The following is a 22896-nucleotide window of genomic DNA, read 5'->3' as shown; positions in this document are numbered from 1 at the left end:
GGTTCACGTATTGCTGAAGCCTGGCTTGGAGAATTTTGAGCATGACTTTACTAGCGTGTGAGATGAGTGCAATTGTGCGGTAGTTTGAGCCTTCTTTGGCATTGCCTTTCTTTGGGATTGGAATGAAGACTGACCTTTTCCAGTCCTGTGGCCACTGCTGAGTTTTCCAAATTTGCTGGCATATTGAGTGCAGCACTTTCACAGCATCATCTCTCAGGATTTGAAATAGCTCAATTGGAATTCCATCACCTCCACTAGCTTTGTTCGTAGTGATGCTCTCTAAGGCCCACTTGACTTCACATTCCAAGATGTCTGGCTCTAGGTCAGTGATCACGTTATCGTGATTATCTTGGTCATGAAGATCTTTTTTGTACAGTTCTTCTGTATATTCTTTCCACCTCTTCTTAATATCTTCTGCTTCTGTTAGGTCCATACCATTTCTGTCCTTTATCAAGCCCATCTTTGCATGAAATGTTCCCTTGATATCTCTAATTTTCTTGAAGAGATCTTTAGTCTTTCCTATTCTGTTGTTTTCCTCTATTTCTTTGCATTGATCGCTGAGGAAGGCTTTCTTATCTCTCTTTGCTATTCTTTGGAACTCTGCATTCAGATGCTTATATCTTTCCTTTTCTCCTTTGCTTTTCACGTCTCTTCTTTTCACAGCTATTTGTAAGGCCTCCTCAGACAGCCATTTTGCTTTTTTGCATTTCTTTTCCATGGGGATGGTCTTGGTCCCTGTCTCCTGTACAGTATCACGAACCTCTGTCCATAGTTCATCAGGCACTCTATCTATCAGATCTAGTCCCTTAAATCTATTTCTAACTTCCACTGTATAATCATAAGGGATTTGATTTAGGTCATACCTGAATGGTCTAGTGGTTTTCCCTACTTTCTTCAATTTAAGTCTGAATTTGGCAATAAGGAGTTCATGATCTGAGCCACAGTCAGCTCCCGGTCTTGTTTTTGCTGACTGTATAGAGCTTCTGCATCTTTGGCTGCAAAGAATATAATCAGTCTGATTTCGGTGTTGACCATCTGGTGATGTCCATGTGTAGAGTCTTCTCTTGTGTTGTTGGAAGAGGATGTTTGCATGGTAGTGGCACACTTTTCCATCTTTGGAGGGGTTTATGGTTCATAGCAGGGCTTTGGTGGACAAGACCAGCTTTAAAGTGAGCTGGGGAGAGGTGTGAATGGAGAAAAGGAGAGTTTGGGGGGTAAATAAGAATATGCGAAGAGGTTCATTAAAGGAAAAGAACAGTTGAATGTAGAGGAAAACGCACTGAAGTAGTGTGAGGCTTTTGTGGGAAGAAAATAACATTGCTAAGTGAACACAGTTCGTAAGTCAGGGGCATTTTTCCCCTGACCAACATAAGTGAGTGGATGCCAACACCACCTAAAGGACACCACAGGAAATTAATGGGCTCATTTCACGTATACACATAGATGCAAGAATGCCAAACATAGCTAACTGAATCTCGTATGTATGTAGAATATGTCCCAGAACAAAATGTAGAATCTTTCACTGATTTCATCATGTTATTAAACAACCAAAGGAAAAAGACCATAGCATTTGAAAAGGTTCAGCACCTATTATAAAACTCATTAGTATACTACAATTAGTAGGAAATTAAGATTAATAAATTGGAATTGATTTAACTCGACAAATGTTATAAATTAAGGTAAGTGGTTGAGTTTTAGTGATTGAAATCATTTAGCAATACAACTCATTAGTAAGCAGAAGGTAATTTGGAATAAAGAAAGGGAGATTGGATTTATTTATGTTTTTGGTCTGTTTTCCCCAGAAATGTAAAAAACAAGGGAACCATTCTGTGTAACTCTGGGGTACCAACCCAGCTAACATCCACATTACAGTCCGTGTGAATGGTGCCTCTCTGGAGTTGAAAGTTAGTGATACACAGTCACATAGAGTTTGCAAACTTCAGTCACTTGAACTTAATGAAGTTGAGTATCCTGTGAAGTGTTACTTCTGTTTGCCTTTTTAAATTCTTAGCTGCAAAGAGAAATAAACATATCATTCTGGATTATGAAGAAGTGGCTTCTTGGATTCTTTAGTCTAGAAATAGAGACTGCAGTGTTGTAGGCAGTAAGAGAAAACATTTGAACTAGCACATGACAACTTGATCAAACTGGGGCATCCCTTTGTTTTGTCTCAAAAAATGTATTACTAGCTAGGTTCCAGGATGTGGAACTGATTGTTACAGAATTGCATTGCCATATTTTAAAACAACTAGTATCTAAATAGTCAGAGGTGTTTGAAAAACTTTAGGTTGCCAGAGTGTTTCCACTGGCTATATTTTCAGGTGCTTCTTAGTATCTTTTGAACTGTGCAGGTGTACAGTTACCTGCAAAGCAAGGTGATTTTCAGGAAGATTTCATCTGTCAAGATAAAATGACCCAGAAAGTGAGTTTCTTAAGAAACTAAAACTTAGCTCCACTGAGAAGTAAAAATCCAGCCAGCTATTCATTGGGCTGAGATAACAGACTATCTTCCACAGAAGCTACAACTGGAAAGATTTATAATAATTTAAATAATGAATAAATAATTTATAATAATATTTTGACTACTGCTTTCCCACTGAGTTCTCTAAAATCAGACTGTCGAACTCTGCTGTTTGATGTTGCGTCATTCTGGCAAGCCACTCCAGTACTCTTGGCTAGAAAATCCCATGGATGGAGGAGCCTGGTAGGCTGCAGTCTGTGGGGTCGCTAAGGGTCGGACACAACTGAGCGAGTTCACTTCCATTTTTCACTTTCACACATTGGAGAAGGAAATGGCAACCCACTCCAGTGTTCTTGCCGGGAGAATCCCAGGGACGGGGGAGCCTGGTGGGCTTCCGTCTATGGGGTCGCACAGAGTTGGACATGACTGAAGTGACTTAGCAGCAGCAGCATTTATAGTGAAACATCACACTTTTGTCAGGAAAAGCTGTCCTTTTGATGCAGAGAACTGTCCTTGATTTACAACTTTAGAGCCTCAAATAAGGGCTTCCTGGGCACAAAATTCACATCTACCTTAACTTCTTTGCCAAGAAATAGGACCCAAGGTCCACTTCACAGTCTACACCTGATGAAGACCCCTTTTCACACAGTCCTACTCTGCTTTGAGCCCATCAAGACACTGATTCATTTAAATTTCACTTAAATTGTACCCTTCCCTAAATCCTTTTCAGTTTTCCTGTTTGGTGAGATGCTCCACACTTATGATGTTCCATCATCTTTATTGTAATGAGTCAGTAAATCTGACTTTCTTGGGCTGCAGATTTGTCCCTAATAGATGTGTTAGGACAACGGGAAGAGCCCACTGAAGTTTCCAAGACTGTGCTGCAGACAGGACTCCACTTGGTAATGTGCTCATCTGAAACCCCTTTAATCTCACCTGCTTGAGGTTTACTCTTCCAATTGCACAGGTTTGCACTAAACTTATGTTGGGAAATGTTTTCCTATATGGAGGAACTGAATATATTATGGGAGTAAGGAGTGTGATATGATAGTTCATATTTATTCAGCTGGACTGAAAAGGTTTAGGAGGGAATTGTAGTAACTATCTAATGTATATCTGGCTCATCATTCTGAATGCCTTTATTCTCGTGCAGAAGTTAGAAGTTTACTTTTCCCATTTGAAGAACTTAGAACTCTTCCCTGTAATGTTCTTGATTTTTTTTAATTTTTATTTAAAATTTTTTGCTTTCTTGTATCTTGTGACTGGTTTTGAATTCTATTTAATTGTAAAAAGCAGAATAATATACAGTTAAAGCAACATTTCTTAGCCAAAAGGAACATGAAGTTCAAAGATGACCAGTTGTGAGAAATTACCCTGAGTTGAATTTACGTATCTCAGCTTCTAAGAATTAATTTTCTTACATCCTGAGAAAACTTGGCACATGAATAATCTTGAGAGTTAGAAAAATAGAGATAGGTAAATTTCCTAAGTTTTAAGGGGAGAGTGGTTAGTGATTGTTGATAAGCAGAAACTTTCATATTTAGCCTTGAAGGAAAGAGTGGAAACTGTCACATCAATTTTAAGGGCTGCTCTGTGGAAGAAAGTTTAGATTCAGACCATGGTAATACCAGGAGCTAGATAAGACAATTGGTGAGTGGACTTTAGAGGCAGATCTCACTGCACTGGAAACTTCCATTATGGAGTTTTCTTAGAATTAGTAGCCTTGGGAGATCATGAAAGGTCCTCAGTCAAGCCCTTACAGTACATCTGTTACTAGGATAACGTGTTTGGGGTAAGATTGGGTTAGCTGTCAGGTCCAGTAATTCCAGTACCTGGTGTATCACCTCTCCCCCTGACCCCCACAGGCCACTAACCTTGGATAGGCTTTATGAGCGCTTAAGCTTAAAAGTCAGACACAACTGAGCGATTTCACTTTCATGCATTGGAGAAGGAAATGGCAACCCACTCCAGTGTTCTTGCCTGGAGAATCCCAGGGACGGGAGCCTGGTGGGCTGCCATCTATGGGGTCTCACAGAGTCGGACACGACTGAAGCGACTTAGCAGCAGCAAGCTTTAAAAAGTGATTTTCTTGAAAAATGAATTAAAGTAGGAAGAAATGTTACACTTTTGTGGCCACAGATTATAACTGTTTCTTGTAAAAGTGAAACTACTTTGGAAATCAGTATATTCTAAAGCAGTGGCTCTCAAGACATTTTTGATGAGGTTCCTGTAAGAAATAGGTTTGACATTGCAAGTTTGTTACACGTAAGAATACAAACACAGAAACAAGCTGCAGGCATTTGCCAGTTATTTAGGTACAATTTTCTCTGATATTTCCTATTTGCTGCTTTTTCTTTTAAAGAGCTAGTTACAGGGAATTCCCTGGTGGTCCAGTAGTTAAGGCTTAGCACTCTTACCCCCTGGTGGGGGAAACTAAGATCCCCCACCTCTGTGGCAAAAAAAATAAAATGCTAGTTACACATCAGTAAGGGCTTCCCTTTGGAACAACGGACTGGTTCCAAATTGGGAAAGGAGTACATCAAGGCTGTATATTGTCACCTTGCTTATTTAACTTATATGCAGAGTACATCATGCGAAGTGCTGGACTGGATGAAGCACAAGCTGGAATCAAGATTGTTGGGAGAAATAGTAATAACCTCAGAGAAGCAGATGACACCACCCTTATGGCAGAAAGCAAAGAACTAAAGAACCTCTTGATGAAAGTTAAAGAGGAGAGTGAAAAAGTTGGATTAAAACTCAATATTCAGAAAACTAAGATCATGGCATCTGGTCCCATCACTTCATGGCAAATAGATGGGGAAACAATGGAAACAGTGACAGACTATTTTCTTGTCTCCAAAATCACTGCAGGTGGTGACTCCAGCCATGAAATTAAGACATCTGTTCCTTGGGAGAAAAGCTATGACAAGCCTAGATAGCATATTAAAAAGCAGAGACATTACTTTGCCAACAAAGTAATAGTCAAAGCTATGGTTTTTCCAGTAGTCATGTGTGGATGTGAGAGTTGGACTATAAAGAAAGCTGAGCACCAAAGAATTGATGCTTTTGAACTGTGGTGCTGGAGAAGACTCTTGAGAGTCCCTTGAACTCAAGGAGATCCAACCAGTCAATCTTAAAGGAAATCAGTCCTGAATGTTCATTGGAAGGACTGATGCTGAAGCTCCAATACTTTGGCCACCGGATGTGAAGCACTGACTCATTGGAAAAGACCCTGATGCTGGGAGAGACTGAAGGTGGAGAAGGGGATGACAGGATGAGTTGGTTAGATGGCATCACCGACTCAAAGAACATAATTTTAAGCAAGCTCCAGGAGTTGGTGATGGACAGGGAGGCCCGGCGTGCTGCAGTGCATGGGGTTGCAAAGAGACACGACTGAGCTACTGAACTGACTAACTGAATGGCTTCCCAGGTGGTTCAATGGGTAAAGAACATGCGTACAATGCAAGAGACACAGGAGTTGTGGGTTTGATCCTTGGGTCAGGGAAATCCCCTGGAGGAGGACATGGCAACCAACTCTAGTATTCTTGTCTGGAGACTCCCATGGACACAGGAGTCTGGCAGGCTACAGTCAACAGAGTCACAAAGAGTTGGACCCAACTAAAGTGACTGAGCACACTCGCAGGCATACATCAGTAAATTAACTTCAGGACCCAATAATGGGTTGTGACTGACAGACTGAAAAACATTGTTCTAGATATTTACCACTTACATGATTAGTGAAAAGAGCTATGTTAGCTGTTTTGGGTGTCTCAAAACTCAGATAAACTAAATTCTAGAAAATTAGCTAGGTTATTTCTTTTTCCCAGAGCAGTGTGATTTCTTCAGGGTTACAAATGGAAGGATAGTCCACTTGAATGAGCTAAACAGTGTAAGTTTATAAGTTCTGTCTGGTTTTCCTTGAGAAGATGATTTTGTGCTCTTTAAGTAGTGTAAAGCTTAAGGTATCAACAATTAAATGTGTTTCTATTTTAAAGTTCTGCTTCCTTACCTGGTGGTTCAGATGGTAAAGCGTCTGTCTACAATGCGGGAGACCCGGGTTCGATCCCTGGGTTGGGAAAATCCCCTGGAGAAGGAAATAGCAATCCACTCCAGTACTATTGCCTGGAAAATCCCATGGACAGAGGAGCCTGGTAGGCTACAGTCCATGGGGTCGCAAAGAGTCGGACACGACTGAGCGACTTCACCTACCTTACCTTCCTTACCTGGAATTTGATGTGAACGTTTGTTATAGATTAGCATCAAATTTTGTGGTTTTAGTTTTCTCATATTTTGTGGTTTTAGTTTTCCAACTTTACCTTTCATTTTTGCACTTTATACCAATGCAAAAGTGAGGACTTATCTCAAAGCCCTCTGGTGGTCATCCAGGAATTGGCTCATGTGTAACCAAGTTACCTCTAAATATAGTGATTATATCAGCTTTTAAAATAAGAGCAGGCACATAACTGAAGTTTTTGTGTTCCTATAGTTTCTATTTTAAACATTTGTTTTCCTTACTGGGTTACAGTTCTGTTTTCTAGTGTAAATTTTTAGACTTGTTTAGATGGAACTCCATTTGATTTGAGTGATAGAAATTGATCGAACTTGAATGGTAGATTTAAAATAGCTAGCATTGCTACTTTCTCTGGCCTAAATGGTAACTGGAAACTTTATCACAGAGTTGGAAATAATGTTAAAATAGGTATTTTGACATTGCATTTTAATGAAATGAACAACAAACTCTTGAACACAATCTTTCTAAATAATACTAGAACCAGACACAGTGTTTTTAAGAGGAGTGATTTAATTGTGCTGTTGAGATAAATAGTTCAAGAGTGTTGTGTAATCGGGTGGGTTCAAGATTGCAGTGGTATTCTGGATGGAACAGGTTAGTGCTTACAAGAAATAATGGCTACTATTTATTGGATAATTGTGTGCCTGGCACGCACAGCAACCTTGAGAGACAGGTGTTATTTCTGTCTTACAGGTGAGAAAAGAGGGGAAGTAACTGAGAGACCCAGGATTTAACCCAATTTTAAAAATCCATGTTTTTAACTTTTATGCTGTATTGAGATTTTTTAATTTATTTTAATTGGAGGATCATTGCTTTACAATGTCTGTATTGAAATTTTGTATTGTCCTCCCAGTTTGAGTTTTCGATGTTCATTTTACACTGAACAGTTGGTTTTGGCATTTGATAGTTGCTCCAGCAGTTAAGACTCTGTGCTTTCAGTATAACTTGTTTGTTATACTGTATGTTATGATGTTTCCATCATAACATGTTTTTAGTTTTCCTGTGTTGAAAACTAGGATAGAAGAAAATATATTGATACGAAATATGGGACTTCCTTGGTGGTTCAGGGACCTTGGTGATCTTCGTTGCCAAAGCAAGAGGCTAGATCAAGGAACCCTAAGTAAGATCCCACATGCCATGCAGCATGGCCAAAAAGAGAAAAACATACTAAATAATTTTTTGGCTGTGCCAGGTGACTTGCAAGGTCTTAGTTCCTTGACCGAGTACTGAACCCTGGACCACTGCAGTCAAAGTACCAAGTCCTAAGCACTGGACTGCCAGGGAATTTCCCTTTCAAATCTCTTAAATCTAAAATAAAGTTTTTTAGTTTGGAGAAAACTGAATTTTCTTTTGTTGTTAAGGGCAGTGGGATTGAAAGTCTGATAGGTTAAAACCTCCAGTGGCACATACATCCTCCCTTCTTTTGCCCTTTCTCACCCTAATCCTTTGCAGAGGCCAAATCCATTCACTCATCAAACCTTCCTTGAATCTGATGTTCTAAGTGAAGGAGAGACAGCCTCTGTCCTCAAGAAGTTCACATTTAAAAGGGGAGACAGACATTAGTGGTTTAAGTAGTATCAGTAAAGGATTAAATGTGTTGAGAGGTGATGTAGTAGCTGATATGAATGAGACTGGTACAAATAGCATTCTAAGCAAGGAAGCTGCAGGACCAAGTGGTAAAAAAAAAACAACAAAACAAACCTGACTGATGGTTGCCTCCTGGTGTTGATTGTTAAATGGCAAGAAATGAGATCCAAAAAGACTTTAAGAAGCTGCTGCTGCTGCTAAGTCACTTCAGTCATGTCCGACTCTGTGCGACCCCATAGACGGCAGCCTACCAGGCTCCTCCCATGGGATTTTCCAGGCAAGAGTACTAGAGCGGGTTACCATTGCCTTCTCCAGACTTGAAGGAGATTGGATGATTAATCTCTAGAGTATTTTCTAGAATTAGATTTCTAACAGAGCTCTTAAAATTTGGCCCTAAGAGCAAAAAGTTCAGAAAATATTTGAGTGCCTACCTTTTACCTGTTCTGTACATGAGACATAATTGTTACCTTCAAAGAGCTCAAACTAGTGACGAAAACAAATGGTACAGCAGTATGTGTTAAGATGTGTGGTGCCCAAAAGGATCATTGACTATTTGAATTTGGAAAAGTCATGTCTAGCAACTTAGGTCCGGAGAAGGCAATGGCAAGCCACTCCGGTACTCTTGCCTAGAAAATCCCATGGATGGAGGAGCCTGGTAGGCTGCAGTCCATGGGGTCGCTCAGGATCGGATACAGATACGACTGAGCGACTTCACTTGCACACATTGGAGAAGGAAATGGCAACCCATTCCAGTGTTCTTGCCTGGGGAATCCCAGGGACGGGGGAGCCTGGTGGGCTTCCGTCTATGGGGTCACACAGAGTTGGACACGACTGAAATGACGCAGCAGCAGCAGCAGCAGCAGCAACTTAGGTCATCAGTTCCAACAGCTGAGGAACTGGGGCCCAGAGAGTAAGTGATTGGCTGAAGTTCTAGAACCAGAACATGGAATCATCCTCTTGGCAGATTCTGTATTTATCACTACATAATTCCTTTCTAAGGAGTGTTTCTAGGGATAACTAGAGAAGTGTAACTTTATCATTAGCAAACTGTTAGAAAGTTCTTTATATTGAACCCATACTTAATCTGACCACCAAATGTAACATGTTTTCCCTTTTGCAAGTTAAAAACTCCCAATGTATTCAGTTGTTCTTCATATGAAGAAGGAAGAAGGAGAAGAAAATGTCTACCCATTGCAGTATTCTTGCCTGGAGAATCCCCATGGATAGAGGAGCCTGGCGGGCTACAGTCCATGGGGTTGCAGAGTCAGACACAACTTAATGATTTAAGAACAACAGTGATCCTTTTCCATTATGATTACTTGCCATTATACAGTATCATAGGATATGTCTATCGATCCCTGGAAATTGTACTGCATTTAGGTGCAATTCCACCAGCATGGATAAGCTAAAATTATTATACCTGCAATTTCAGAATCTGTACATAATTATTAGAAGTTGAGGTTTAAAACTCCCTGTCCTGGATCCTTTCTGCCTGCTTCAGTGTCCCATTTTCCTTGATACTAAGTAATGCAGAAAATGGTCATCTTTGCATTGGGTTCATAATGTTGTTTTTCATGGTGTCTGTCATTAAATATCACTATTTTGCTAGAACATGATATTTTTTTCTTTAAAACATGTATTTTTGAAAGGGTTAAACTTCAGAAATTATTTAAAGGTAAATAAGATTGGCAGCCAAAAGGAATACTATTCATAAAATAAACACAGTTATAGAGGCTACTTAAAAAAGACAGAACTTTGGACTTATGAAGAGGAGGAGGGCGCAATGATGGGCAATTGTCCAGGGCGCAGGTGCCACCACGCAGCCCACAGACCCGTGGGTGGCACTGATCCATTATTTTTCAGAAAAAGGGAGAGGAGATGCACTCTGTCAGCTGTTTCTTTAGTTTCCAGTGAGCAGTAAATGCCTAACATCATTAAGAAAAAATAAAATCTGAAGGAAGGCAACCCTTTTTAACTGGAAGGCAAGAGTGTGGTTTGTGTGTCTCCACTGAGTACTACCAGGCAGTTCTGCAGCCACTGTAGATTACCCTTTGCATGCTTCAGTTCTAATTCTGCCAGTTTCACTAAATTTTTTCTGAATGCAGCAACTCCTCTTGTCTTAAAATCTATAAGTTCTTGTTTTGCAGATTCAGATATTTTTTCAAATTTCTGACAACATAAGTGTTCGGATGTTTCAGCGTGCAGAACATCTTTATTTTTCGCTCTTGCTTTATGCAGTGCTTTAATGGCATTTTCATAATCCACTAATGACCTAGGTCTTCAATAGAGGAGATCCTTAGCAGTTTGGGATTCTCTTAAGTAACATTTTAAAAGGTCAGAAAGTTTGAGGTCCTCATCAGCTGACACTCGTGCTTCTATTTTTCTTGTCTTATCAAACAGGTCTGAAACTTTAAGAAAAACTTGCATATATCTGTAGAATCCTGAGTTCCTAAAGCATATAATGAAGAACCAATTCTATTGTAATCATCTGCAGCACTTTTGTGGGATCTTATCATCCTATCAGATTTAGCAGATGCATCCTTAACTCGGTTATGATATTCTAAAAGGAATGTTCGTTCATAACTCAAAGAAATCATCTACATCCTTTACTCCAGAAACAATTACTCCATCTGCTGATTTAACCATGTTTTTAAAGAAATATTCAAGTTTCTCTTTATTTTTTCCTTGCACACTCAAATATTAATTACATTCCAGGAAGACATGAAAATTTAAATCTTTCCTCAAAATGGGATGTGCAGCCACACGACATAGAAACACTTCATGCATTGCAACTGTCTTCTTGAATATTGCCAAATACAGCAAACCAGCAGGACCAATGTTGGGAGAAGTTTGATCTCTGTGAGGGTAATCATTCAGTCAAGACCACAAAGAAGGATGCAGAGGATGGAGGGAGCAGTAGAATAAACCCAAGGATCTCCGTTATCCAACCCGCTTCTAATTCCTGTTTCATCTTCGTGAATTCCTCCTTTGGCATAGACCCTTCTCCTTCTCCAGGTTTCTGTAGTTTCTCCCTTGAGGCATCAAAATCAGGTCTTGGTGGTGCTGGAGGGATAATGTAACCTGCATAGTCCTCATTTTCAATGAAGGAATCGTGAAGCCAGATAAATTCCTCGTGTTGTCGAACAGCAGAAAACTCGTTCTGTTTAAAATTTGGCAATGAACTCGGTGTGTGAACAGTGAAATTTACTTTGTCTCTCTCACTCAGAGCATCAGAAATGTCCACCTGCAGAGCAGCATCGTTCTGAAGATCTACATTTATTGCTTTAAGTCTGCAGTCCTCCTCCGAGAGGAAGTCGGGGCGGTAGTCCAGGCATTCCATCAGGGCTACTCCAAGACTAGGACCAGCACAGGCGCCCACCGCACCACGGGCCGGAGGGGGCCCTAGAACATGAATATTTACTAGCTCCCCCAATAGTTTCTTTTTTTTTTTTAAGAAAAATTTTTGTTGTTTTTTTTTAAATTGTGGTAAAGTAGCATATTTACCATCTTAACTGTTTTTTTTCCCCAATTCTTTTATATAAGTTTATTTATTTGCTTTGGGTTGTGCTGCATCTTCGTTGCTGTGCAGGCTCTTCTCTAGTTGCAGCGAGCAGGAGCTACTCCCTAGCTGGGATGCTTAGGCTTCTCACTGCAGTGGCTTCTCTGGTTGCAGATCATAGGCTCTAGGGCTCACGGGCTTCAGAAGTTGTGTACATGGGCCCGAAAATTGTGGCGCACAGACTTAGTTGCTCTGCCACATGTAGGATTCTCCTGCATCAGGGATTGAACCCGGCCTCCTGTATTTAAAGGCAGATTCTGTACCACTGAGCCACCAAGAAAGCCCCATCTTAACCATTTTTAAACGTACAGTTCAGTAGTTAAATACATTCACATTTTTGTGCATTCAGTCTCCAGAACTCTTGTAAAACTGAAACGATACATACCATTGACTTTTCTACCACCATTCTACTTTTTGTCTCTCTGCATTTGACTAGGTAACTCATGTAAGTGGAATTAATAGTCATGTTTTTTAAATTAACAAAGGCAGAGACATTACTTTGCCAACCAAGGTCCGTCTAGTCAAGGCTATGGTTTTTCCCGTGGTCATGTATGGATGTGAGAGTTGGACTGTGAACAAAGCTGATCGCCGAAGAATTGATGCTTTTGAACTGTGGTGCTGGAGAAGACTCTTGAGAGTCCCTTGGCCTGCAAGGAGATCCAACCAGTCCATTCTAAAGGAGATCAGTCCTGGGTGTTCATTGGAAGGACTGATGCTAAAGCTGAAACTCCAATACTTTGGCCACTTCATGCGACGAGTTGACTCACTGGAAAAGACTGATGCTGGGAAGGATTGGGGGCAGGAGAAGGGGACGACAGAGAATGAGATGGCTGGAGGGCATCACCGACTCGATGGACATGAGTTTGAGTGAACTCCGGGAGTTGGTGATGGACAGGAAGGCCTGGCGTGCTGTGATTCATGGGGTCACAAAGAGTCGGACACGAATGAGCGACTGAACTGAACTGAATAGAATGGTATCTTTAATATATAAACTCAGTTTCTTAAAACATAGCTAAAATATATTTTATGGTTTTGCATCTTGATTCATTGAGGCAATAAAGTCAGAAGATAATTCATTGTTGGTAGACTAAAGAAAAACAATGCAAAATTCCTTATGAGTCCTTTTTCTCTCGTAAATCAAGAGTGTGTCCATAGGGCTTCCCTGTTGGCTTAGTGGTAAAAAATCTGCCTGCCAACACAGGAGGCATGGGTTTGATGCCTGATCTGGGAAGATCCCACATGCCACAGAGCAACTAAGCGCGGGGGGGCCACAACTCCTGAGCCTGTAGCTCTCGAGCCCGTGAGCCTCGACTACCGAAGCCCAAAGGTCCTAGAGCCTGTGCGCCATAACATGAAACCCCTACTTAGCACAGGTGGAGGAAAACCTGTGCGCAATGAAGATCCCGCACAGCTTGAAAAAATGCGGCTGTACCTTCTTGCACATCTAAGGCCCAATCATGTGTTCAGAATTCAATTCTACTCTTATCATTTTTGCATATTGACGTTGCACCTGTACTTGAATTCTGACTGCCCTGTTTTTGCTTTTAAATGGTGTCTTAAACTATTGTTGTGCTGTTATTTTAGTCACTAAGTTGTGTCTGACTCTTTGCAACCCCATAGACTATAGCCCACCAGGCTCCTCTGTCCATGGGATTTCCTAGGCAAGAGTACCGGAGTGGGTTGCCATTTCCTTCTCCAGGGGATCTTCCCTACCCAGGGATCGAACCCCTGTCTCCTGCATTAGCAGGTGGATTCTTTACCACTGGGTCACCTGGGAAACGTCTTAATCTATAAAACCAGGAATAATCCTCAGCTTAGGTTTAAGTGTGGTTGGTGGTATGTTTCTCTTGTTCTTTCAATTCATTTGTTCAATTTCCCCTTAGTTACAGTGCATCTAAGGTTCTTCTAAATGCCAGGCTGTTTGGATGCTAACATGGAAGCTCATATCTCTCTTAAGGCAAAAATTTTAAACTTCTAGGTTTAGAATATGAAGTAGAAAAATGGGAATTAAATTTGTTTGAGATATTAAAGATGCTTTATCTAGGAAGAAATACTTTTAAAAGTACTTTTAAGTACTTAAAGCCGAGCACCGAAGAATTGATGCTTTTGAACTGTGGTGCTGGAGACGACTCTTGAGAGTCCCTTGGACTGCAGTCAATCCTAAAGGAAGTCAGTCCTGAATATTCATTGGAAGGACTGATGCTGAAGCTGAAACTCCAATACTCCAATACTTTGGCCACCTGATGTGAAGAACTGACTTGGTGGAAAAGACCCTGATGCTGGGAAAGACTGAAGGCAGGAGGAGAAGGGGATGACAGAGGATGAGATGGTTGGATGGCATCACCGACTCAATGGACATGAGTTTGAGCAAGCTCTGAGAGTTGGTGATGGACAGGGAAGACTGGTGTGCTGCAGTCCATGGGGTTGCAAAGAGTCAGACACGACTGAGCAACTGAACTGAAAGGACTTAAAAATCACTGAGCCAAGTAGCTACATAAATTTGTTTCTTTAATAAATGCTCTTTAGGGGAGTTTCCTGGTGGTATAGTGGGTAGGATTCCATCCAAGCTTTCACTGCTGTGGGAAGGGAACTGAGATCTTCAAGCTGTGAGGTGCAGCCCCCCAAAACACTCTTTAATAAAGAGCATCTTTATATATATATTTGGCTGTCCCAGATCTTAACGGAATCTAGTTCCCTGACCAGGAATCAAACCTGAGTTCCCTGCATTGGGAGCACTGAGTCTTAACTACTGGACCACCAGGTAATTCCCAAAGAACAGCTGTTGAATGAATCCATTTCTTCCATTCCCTTCTGTGTAAAGCTTAACTTACAGTCCCCATAGTTTGTATATTATAATTAACTGTATTATATTTAAAAATCAAGACACTTTGCCGTGAAAAAAAATTAGCAGTAACCTTATTTATCAGGAATATGTGTGAATAAAATAACATTTACAGTTTTGGTTTGTGTGCATATGGTCTCAGACTCTATATATAAAGAATATATGGTACTGTGGCTCATTTTGCCATTTTATGTACTCCTGGGAGGTTGTTTTGTTGGAAAGGATAATATTTGAGCTATCCCTGAGATAAGCATTATAAGAATTGTCATTTGAAATACTTGTGTTTTAAGCTATGCTTTCCTATAACACAATGTGACATTCTTTTGGCTGAGATGAGGACTTTTTGAAAAATAAATTTCAGAGAGCTAGTTCTAATTCTGTTTATGAAATAGAAATGTGTGTTCAAAGAAAAAAAAAGAAATGTGTGTTCTAATGTCTTAGAAAAGTCCTATATTTTTGTGATCTTGATTAGAGTCTTTTCTTTTTACAGAAATAGGAAGGTCGTTGATTATTCACAATTCCAGGAATCCGATGATGCTGGTAAGTTTTATGATTTCAGTAAGTAGTAAATTGAACTGATGAGTGGAAGAATATCCAGCTTATTTACACTTTTTTTATTGTTTTGAAATAATTTTTAATTTTTAGACTATTTTTCCATCAGTCTGTGTCACTCAAAATAAGTGTTGAACCTGCATGGATTTTAATTTTTCCTTAGTAAATCATTGATAATAAACACTTCAATAATTTTTTTTCTTACCTAGTTTTGGAGTCCAAAGTTTAAATGTGCGATAATTCCAATACATTATTTATTAGTTAATATATCTCCTGCTATAATCACAATAAAACTCATACCTTGTAATAGGCAGCATGTATGTATTTTGCATGATGAAGTAAGATGAGAGTATTTTGTGAAACACCTTTGATTTGTGAACTAACTATAGAGAGGCTGCTGCTACTGCTGCTAAGTTGCTTCAGTCGTGTCCGACTCTGTGCGATCCCATCGATGGCAGCCCACCAGGTTCCCCCGTCCCTGGGATTCTCCAGGCAAGAACATTGGAGTGGGTTGCCATTTCCTTCTCCAGTAGAGAGGCTGCTGCTGCTGCTAAGTCGCTTCAGTCGTGTTTGACTCTGTGCGACCCCATAGACGGCAGCCCACCAGGCTCCGCCATCCCTGGGATTCTCCAGGCAAGAATACTGGAGTGGGTTGCCATTTCTTTCTCCAATGTGTGAAAGTGAAGTCGCTCAGTCGTGTCCTACCCCTAGCGACCCCATGGACTGCAGCCCACCAGGCTCTTCCGTCCATGCGATTTTCTAGGCAAGAGTACTGGAGTGGCTTGCCATTGCCTTCTCCGAGTAGAGAGGCTAGTGTATCGTAAATCTTAGCCATGAAATGTTTCTTTAGAATATGTCCTTACTCTCATTTTCAAGATGTGTTTACTGTTCTTTTTTCCTTATTTTTTAATCTAATTTTACTTTATAAAGATAATATTATATGCTTTGGGGAAATGTAGGAAATGCTGCAATGTATAAAGAAGAATAAAAAAGAACATAACCCAACTTCCCAGAGGTAATACTTGCTAAATATCTTTGTTTACTCATTTAATCCTTAGTTCAGTCCTGTTAAAATGGGGTTATAAATATTGTTATTTCCATTTTACAGATAAGGAAACTGAGACAGAAATATTATTCAAGGTCTCTTAGCCCTCAAGCAACCTTTTTGTTTAAAAAGGCCGTGGTCTCTTTTTTTCCTTTTAAAAATATAGTTGACATCTTTCTGTAGAATTTTGGATTCTGTGCCTCTCCCACCTCTCCCTACTTAGCTTTCTTGTGTTACGAAAAGTTTATGCTTGTTAGTGGTTGTGTGGTATTCCATAATTTCTAATTATTCAATCATTTAATAATTGCTGAAGCTTCACACTGTTCTAGATCATCACGATTGTATATAATGGTATAGTGAACATTTTTGGAAATAGTCACCTTTTAAGGTTTTATGGGACTTTTTAAATTGAGGGTGTTTTCTTCAAGTGTCAGAGTGTGCTATATATAATATTTTAGCTTAAAAGTAATTTGCTTGATAACAGTAATTGTGTTAGGATTGTAGAATTGTGGGTTCTTTACATTCTAAAATGCTTATAATATAACCATGTTACTATAATAGTTTCCAAATAAATACAAAGATGTGGAAACATGTAAAAGACTTTAACAAATTAAAAGGGTAAAATATAAAAATAAGAGATATTTGACTGTGAGTGTATTCAAGTGTACACATGAGGACTAGAAAGCAATAGGCAAAACAAAAATGATTGAGTCAAGGTGGAACTAGAGTGGAAAATAATTTATTTTTGTAATGAAGGAAAATTATTTAGGAGATTCTGCCTTCTTAGCTTTTAAACAGCTTGAGAGAATTATCTTAGTAAATATGTGGTATTTTTGATATGTAAAAATCATAATATAGTTCATTGAATTTTAAAATTTTTATCTTCATAAATAAAATTTTATCTTCATAATCTGTTTAGATGAAGATTATGGAAGAGACTCAGGCCCTCCAGCTAAGAAAATGCGATCATCTCCCCGAGAAGCTAAAAATAAGAGGCGATCTGGAAAGAATTCACAGGAAGATAGGTAAGAGGCACTGCTAATCTGTTCCTACTTACACTGCCGCCACTCTGAGATGAGGGTGGTCTCTGATCTCTACACTGGTAGAATCTTCAGTTACTTTGGAAAGGTGCTCACTGTTTACTTAGTGTTGTTTTGTGTGTTTCATATTATTAAAGCGTGCGGTGCTTTGATTCTACAAGTTAGCCTCTTTAAGGTCATGGAGGCTTGCTTAGACTCAGCCTAGAGTCTCAAGTGAGCTCCGGGAATGACAGAATGATTTTGTTGCTACTGCAAACCTCTGAACAAAGGCAGAAAGATTGTTTAAGCATGTATTGATAATTAGTTGCCCAAAGATACTATTGGCATTTTCATTGTAGAAAGAGCAAAGTGACCTTTCCTATTCAGAACATCACGGGCACAAATCACTGACAGAATTATAACTGAAGCTTATAGAATCTTAAGTTGCATTGCCTGCTGAGTTTTATATAATCAGTCCTACTTTGTTTAAATAATTTAATCATTTTGAGCTGTTCCCTTTCCCTTTGTTTTATAAATGAGTTCAGATGAGTTATATTTTTAACTGTAATTGCCTCATAAGACCAGGGTACTGTAACTTTCATCTCTGCTCTTACAGGTATACATGTAAGCTCTCAAATTCAGTGTAGTATAACTATGCCAGGACCTTCTTGATGGTGGTGGTGATGACAGTTACCATTTATGATTATTATGTACCAGTTTATAGTCATCATCATTTAATTCTCACAAAACCTTTATTACATGGTCATGTATGGATGTGAGAGTTGGACTGTGAAGAAAGCTGATCGCCGAAGAATTGATGCTTTTGAACTGTGGTGCTGGAGAAGACTCTTGAGAGTCCCTTGGACTGCAAGGAGATCCAACCAGTCCATTCTGAAGGAGATCAATGCTGGGTGTTCATTGGAAGGACTGATGCTAAAGCTGAAACTGCAATACTTTGGCCACCTCATGCGACGAGTTGACTCACTGGAAAAGACTCTGATTCTGGGAAAGGTTGGGGGCGGGAGGAGAAGGGGACGACCGAGAATGAGATGGCTGGATGGCATCACTGACTCTGTGGACATGAGTTTGAGGAACTCCGGGAGTTGGTGATGGACAGGGAGGCCTGGCGTGCTGTGATTCGTGGGGTCGCGGAGAGTCGGACACGACTGAGCGACTGAACTGAACTGAACTGAACTGAATATTAACTCAGGAGTCAGTGATTTATCTAAGGACTGGCAAATGAACCAACAGGTTTTGAAACTATGTCTACTGGACTCCAGAATCCATTTTTTTAGCCATTAGACTATACCACTTCCAAACAATACTATTAAGTATGACATTTCAAAGAAATGAAATGACAGTTCTCATTAGTTCTTCTAAGATATTTACTTTTGAGCACTAAAATCAGTATAATAAAGCCCTGAGTAGAAGTGTTTCACTCTGAATTCACAGAAAGCTAAATTTAATACATTGAACCTAGCATTTTCTGTTTGCTTGAATCTATAACCTCTAATATTTTCTTTCCTGGAGAATTTCAGAAATGTGGAAAATTTTTGAGAAAAAATAAGATAAAATTTTACTGTAGGAAGATAACTCTTCCATAGTTTCATTAATATATATCTATCTTTAATAATTTTTTTTTGATGTGGACTATTTTTAAAGTCTTTAATGAATTTGTTACAGTATTGCTTCTGTTTCTTTTTTTTTTTTGGTCACAAGGCTTGTGGGATCGTAGCCCCCTGACTAGGGATCAGTCCCACATCCCATGCATTGGAAAGCGAGGTCCTGACCACTGGACCGTCGAGCAAGTCTGTACTCCAGTTTCATACAGCAGTCCAACTTAGAACTCTTTTATTGTATTTATTTTACTATATTTTGCCTAGGAATGAGCATCTTCACTGCCTGTTATCATGTCTCATCAATATAATTGATACCTAGACTACATTTTTCATTGTTGCAATCATTTGGTTTTTTTATTCTCTCCTATGTGTCCAAGAATGGTTGAAATACAGTTTTTGTTGCCATTTGTATTGTCTCATATGTTTATTCCCTCAGACCAGTATTATGTTGATTTTTCTGTTGGTCTCTACTTAAAAGTTTAGCTATTACTTGACTTCACTTTAAGGATTAATGGTCTCTATAAACTCAATAATAAATAGAGAAAATGATTTCATTCTTCATCATTGTAATAGACTTGTGAATTAAATGCTTATTTTGCATAAAATATTTAGATAGGACAGTCACAATTTTCAAAATTACAGTATATTTAGATCAGATTTCTTAGTAAAGAAATGTGTTTGGTTTTTTTCTTTGCTTAGGAATCTTGGGCTCAATAGTTTGTCATTTGAGTGTGATCTAGATTATGGGAATTCCAAAAGATTTACAGGATCTGCTGTTGAAAAATAAGAAGGCTATGAAGACAATTTTATGTATGATTTTTTTGGTTGTTGTTTGTTAGAATTTCTCATGGAATCATAAAATTTTAGCACTGAATAGTACCAAGTGAATTGCCTAAAATCATACAGATAATTAATGACAAAGAACACTAGACACCAGATTTCTAAGTTAAAATTTGTGAGCATATAAAATGTGCATCTTTGTGACATAAAAAATTATTTTATAAAATTTTCCATTTAACTTTGAAGCTCTTTAACTTTTACCTTGCATTGATCTTTAGCTCACTTTTACTTTCTCCATGATGTAAGGCAGGCCTATGTGTTGAGATTTCTGATGTACAGCATACTGTACTCCTCAATATTAATATTAGGAGATAATTTATTTTCATTTTGCTTTAGATAAATTTCTGGGCATATTGTAATTTATTTAACTGCAGTTTCCTTTAATAATTATAAAGGTATTTGGTGCTATCCACTAATTTGCCTTCTTTACCACTGTTGATACATTCAGTTCAGTTCAGTCGCTCAGTCGTGTCCGACTCCTTGTGACCCCATGAATCACAGCACGTCAGGCCTCCCTGTCCATCACCAACTCCCGGAGTTCACTCAAACTCATATGCATCAAGTCGGTGATGCCATCCAGCCATCTCATTCTGTCGTCCCCTTCTCCTCCTGCGTCCAATCCCTCCCAGCATCAGACTCTTTTCCAGTGAGTCAACTCTTCGCATGAGGTGGCCGAAGTATGGCGTTTCAGCTTTAGCACCAGTCCTTCCAGTGAACACCCAGGACTGGTCTCCTTTAGGATGGACTGGTTGGATCTCCTTGCAGTCCAAGGGACTCTCAAGAGTCTTCTCCAACATCACAGTTCAAAAGCATCAATTCTTCGGCGATCAGCTTTCTTCACAGTCCAACTCTCACATCCATACATGACCACTGGAAAAACTATAGTTGGCAAAGTAATGTCTCTGCTTTTTAATATGCTGTCTAGGTTGGTCATAACTTTCCTTCCAAGGAATAAGTGTCTTTTAATTTCATGGCTGCAGTCACCATCTGCAGTGATTTTGGAGCCCAAAAAAATAAATTCTGACACTGCTTCCACTGTTTCCCCATCTATTTCCCATGAATTAGATGATTTATTTTCATTATATTCATACTCTGTCTCTGACAATGAAGTTTTTTTCTTAGTAAATGTTCTTGTGAACCAGGGCTTATGCATAGGTGAAAAGTTTTAGCCTGTGTTGAAATACCTTCATTTTTTCCTTTGGGTCTTCAAAAGAAGCAATATTTTCCAAAAGTGGATAAAATTGTTCTTAATCACCAGTATCTCTATGTATTAGGGAAATAATGGAAGCAGTTTCACTCCTCAGCATCTGAATTATTTTATGTATAACAGAGGTTTTCTTTAGCATTCTTCTCCAGTCAGATTTCTAGAGATTTATGTTCACTTGGATTTTGATCTAAGACTTTTTAAACTTTTCCCTCTTCTTCTTATAGTGAGGACTCAGAAGAAAAAGATGTGAAGACTAAGAAGGATGATTCTCATTCAGCAGGTAGTAAACAATTTTTAAAGTAGTAGATGTAATTCTATTTATATATTTATTTAGTGGACATTTTAATAAGGGGTTTCATAATAATGCCAGGCTCTGTGGTAAATACCACATTACAAACAGTAAGTGTTTGTAGTCATCTTCCAAGAGCTCACAATGATTCTCAGTCCTGGTGGCTTATTACAGTTCCCTATGAAAGTTTTGTTTTTTTTTTAAGCATACTTATGTCCCTCCCATCCCAGGACTTCTGACTCAGTAGGTCTAGGTGGGATGCTGGGACTTTGTTTTTTTAAAGTATTTACAGATTATTCTCATGCATGATTGAAATTGTGCATAATCGAAATTGAAAACCACTTGCATGAACAAATAAAAGATATCAAACTATATAGAATATATATAATACAAAGTGAAATCAAGGTATAAAATACAGGAAGTGGTGACTCTGGGTTGAAAAGCAAGCAATGATTAGTTTTAGTCTGACTTTTTAGCTGGGAAGAGGTCCTTTGAAACAGTAGCCACAAAGAAAGCTTTTTTGTAAGAGTTTTAACTTAGAATCAGTTGAAGACAGTCTGACTAGATTAAATGTTAAATCCTGATTATTTGTTGTTGGTATTTATTTTTTTTTAATTTAACTCGTTCAAGAATTGAGAGTTCCACTTTGCTCCCAAACATTTTAGTTTTGGTCTAAGTTCCCATGCTATTTAAGTAATATGTAAAGGGTAGACAAAGTTCCACTGAATTCGCTCTATGGAGCTGTTTTTTCCTAATCATTTAATTAATTTGTTTACCTTGGACTGTGCTGGGTCTTTGCCACTGCGCAGGCTTTTGTCTTTGCGGCAAGAAGGCACTACTCTTCGTCCTAGTGCTCGGGCTTCCATTGCCGTGGCCTCTTGTTGTGGCACGTGGGCTCTAGGGCACACGGGCCTCAGTAGTTACGGCTCCGGGCTCTGGAGCTCAGGCTCAAGAGCTGTGGTACAGGGGCTCAGTTGCTCTTTGGCATGTGGGATCTTCCCGGATCAGGGATCAAACCCGTGTCCCCTGCATTAACAGATGGATTCTTATCCACTGAGTCACCAGGAGAGCACTCCTCTGAGCTGTTTTGCTTTCACTTGTTCAAGTCTGATAAATAATTGTCTGAAAAGAAATTGTATTAACTTCTTGCACTATCTAGTAATGCTGTGATAATGTAACATACGCTTTTACTCATTTACCTTGTAAACCCTAATTTGAATCTCTTGTGTTTGTAAGCATTTGAGCACTTCAAGATGAGTAACTCTGTACTAATGTTAAGCATGCCTCCTACCAAGTGGGTTTAGTTTTAGTCTGAGTCTGCCAAAATCAGCTCTGTTCTTGAGTCTGTTGCCTTCAGGTGAAGGTTTTGGTAGAGAAATTGATGACTTGAACACTGACCATAACAAGGCTTATAAGATTCTAGTGTTTCCAAAAGAGTAACAGTTAAACCTTGACAGAATAAGGGAGCCCCAAAGTCCAGGAGAAGGGCTGTAGGAGAAACTGATACAAATGTTACTTGGTCTAGAGGCAGTAGGCTGGCATCTTGCGCTTTAGTCAGAGTTATGCACAACCACAACTGTGTGCG

At 39.3% G+C, this 22896-nt stretch overlaps 1 protein-coding gene and 1 pseudogene across 2 annotated transcripts in view; one reads left to right on the top strand and one right to left on the bottom strand.

Annotated features, from left to right (window-relative positions):
* The window catches only part of NUCKS1 (nuclear casein kinase and cyclin dependent kinase substrate 1), a 38018-nt gene that overhangs the window by 6802 nt on the left and 8320 nt on the right, over nucleotides 1-22896 (top strand). For both annotated transcript variants that reach the window (XM_055420025.2, XM_055420024.2), the window contains exons 2-4: nucleotides 15231-15280; nucleotides 17257-17362; nucleotides 21247-21302. In XM_055420025.2, coding sequence (XP_055276000.2) covers nucleotides 15231-15280; nucleotides 17257-17362; nucleotides 21247-21302 — 212 coding nt within the window. The remainder of the gene's footprint in view (nucleotides 1-15230; nucleotides 15281-17256; nucleotides 17363-21246; nucleotides 21303-22896) is intronic.
* LOC148775043 (sorting nexin-6 pseudogene) lies at nucleotides 1133-13342 on the bottom strand (annotated as a pseudogene).

The sequence above is a fragment of the Moschus berezovskii genome, chromosome 17, assembly GCF_049115385.1.
Source record: "Moschus berezovskii isolate FMDL1 chromosome 17, NW_MosBer_1.0, whole genome shotgun sequence".
Taxonomy (NCBI): domain Eukaryota; kingdom Metazoa; phylum Chordata; class Mammalia; order Artiodactyla; family Moschidae; genus Moschus; species Moschus berezovskii.
Note: the sequence above shows the minus strand (reverse complement) of the source record. Positions and strands in the feature narration are given on the sequence as shown.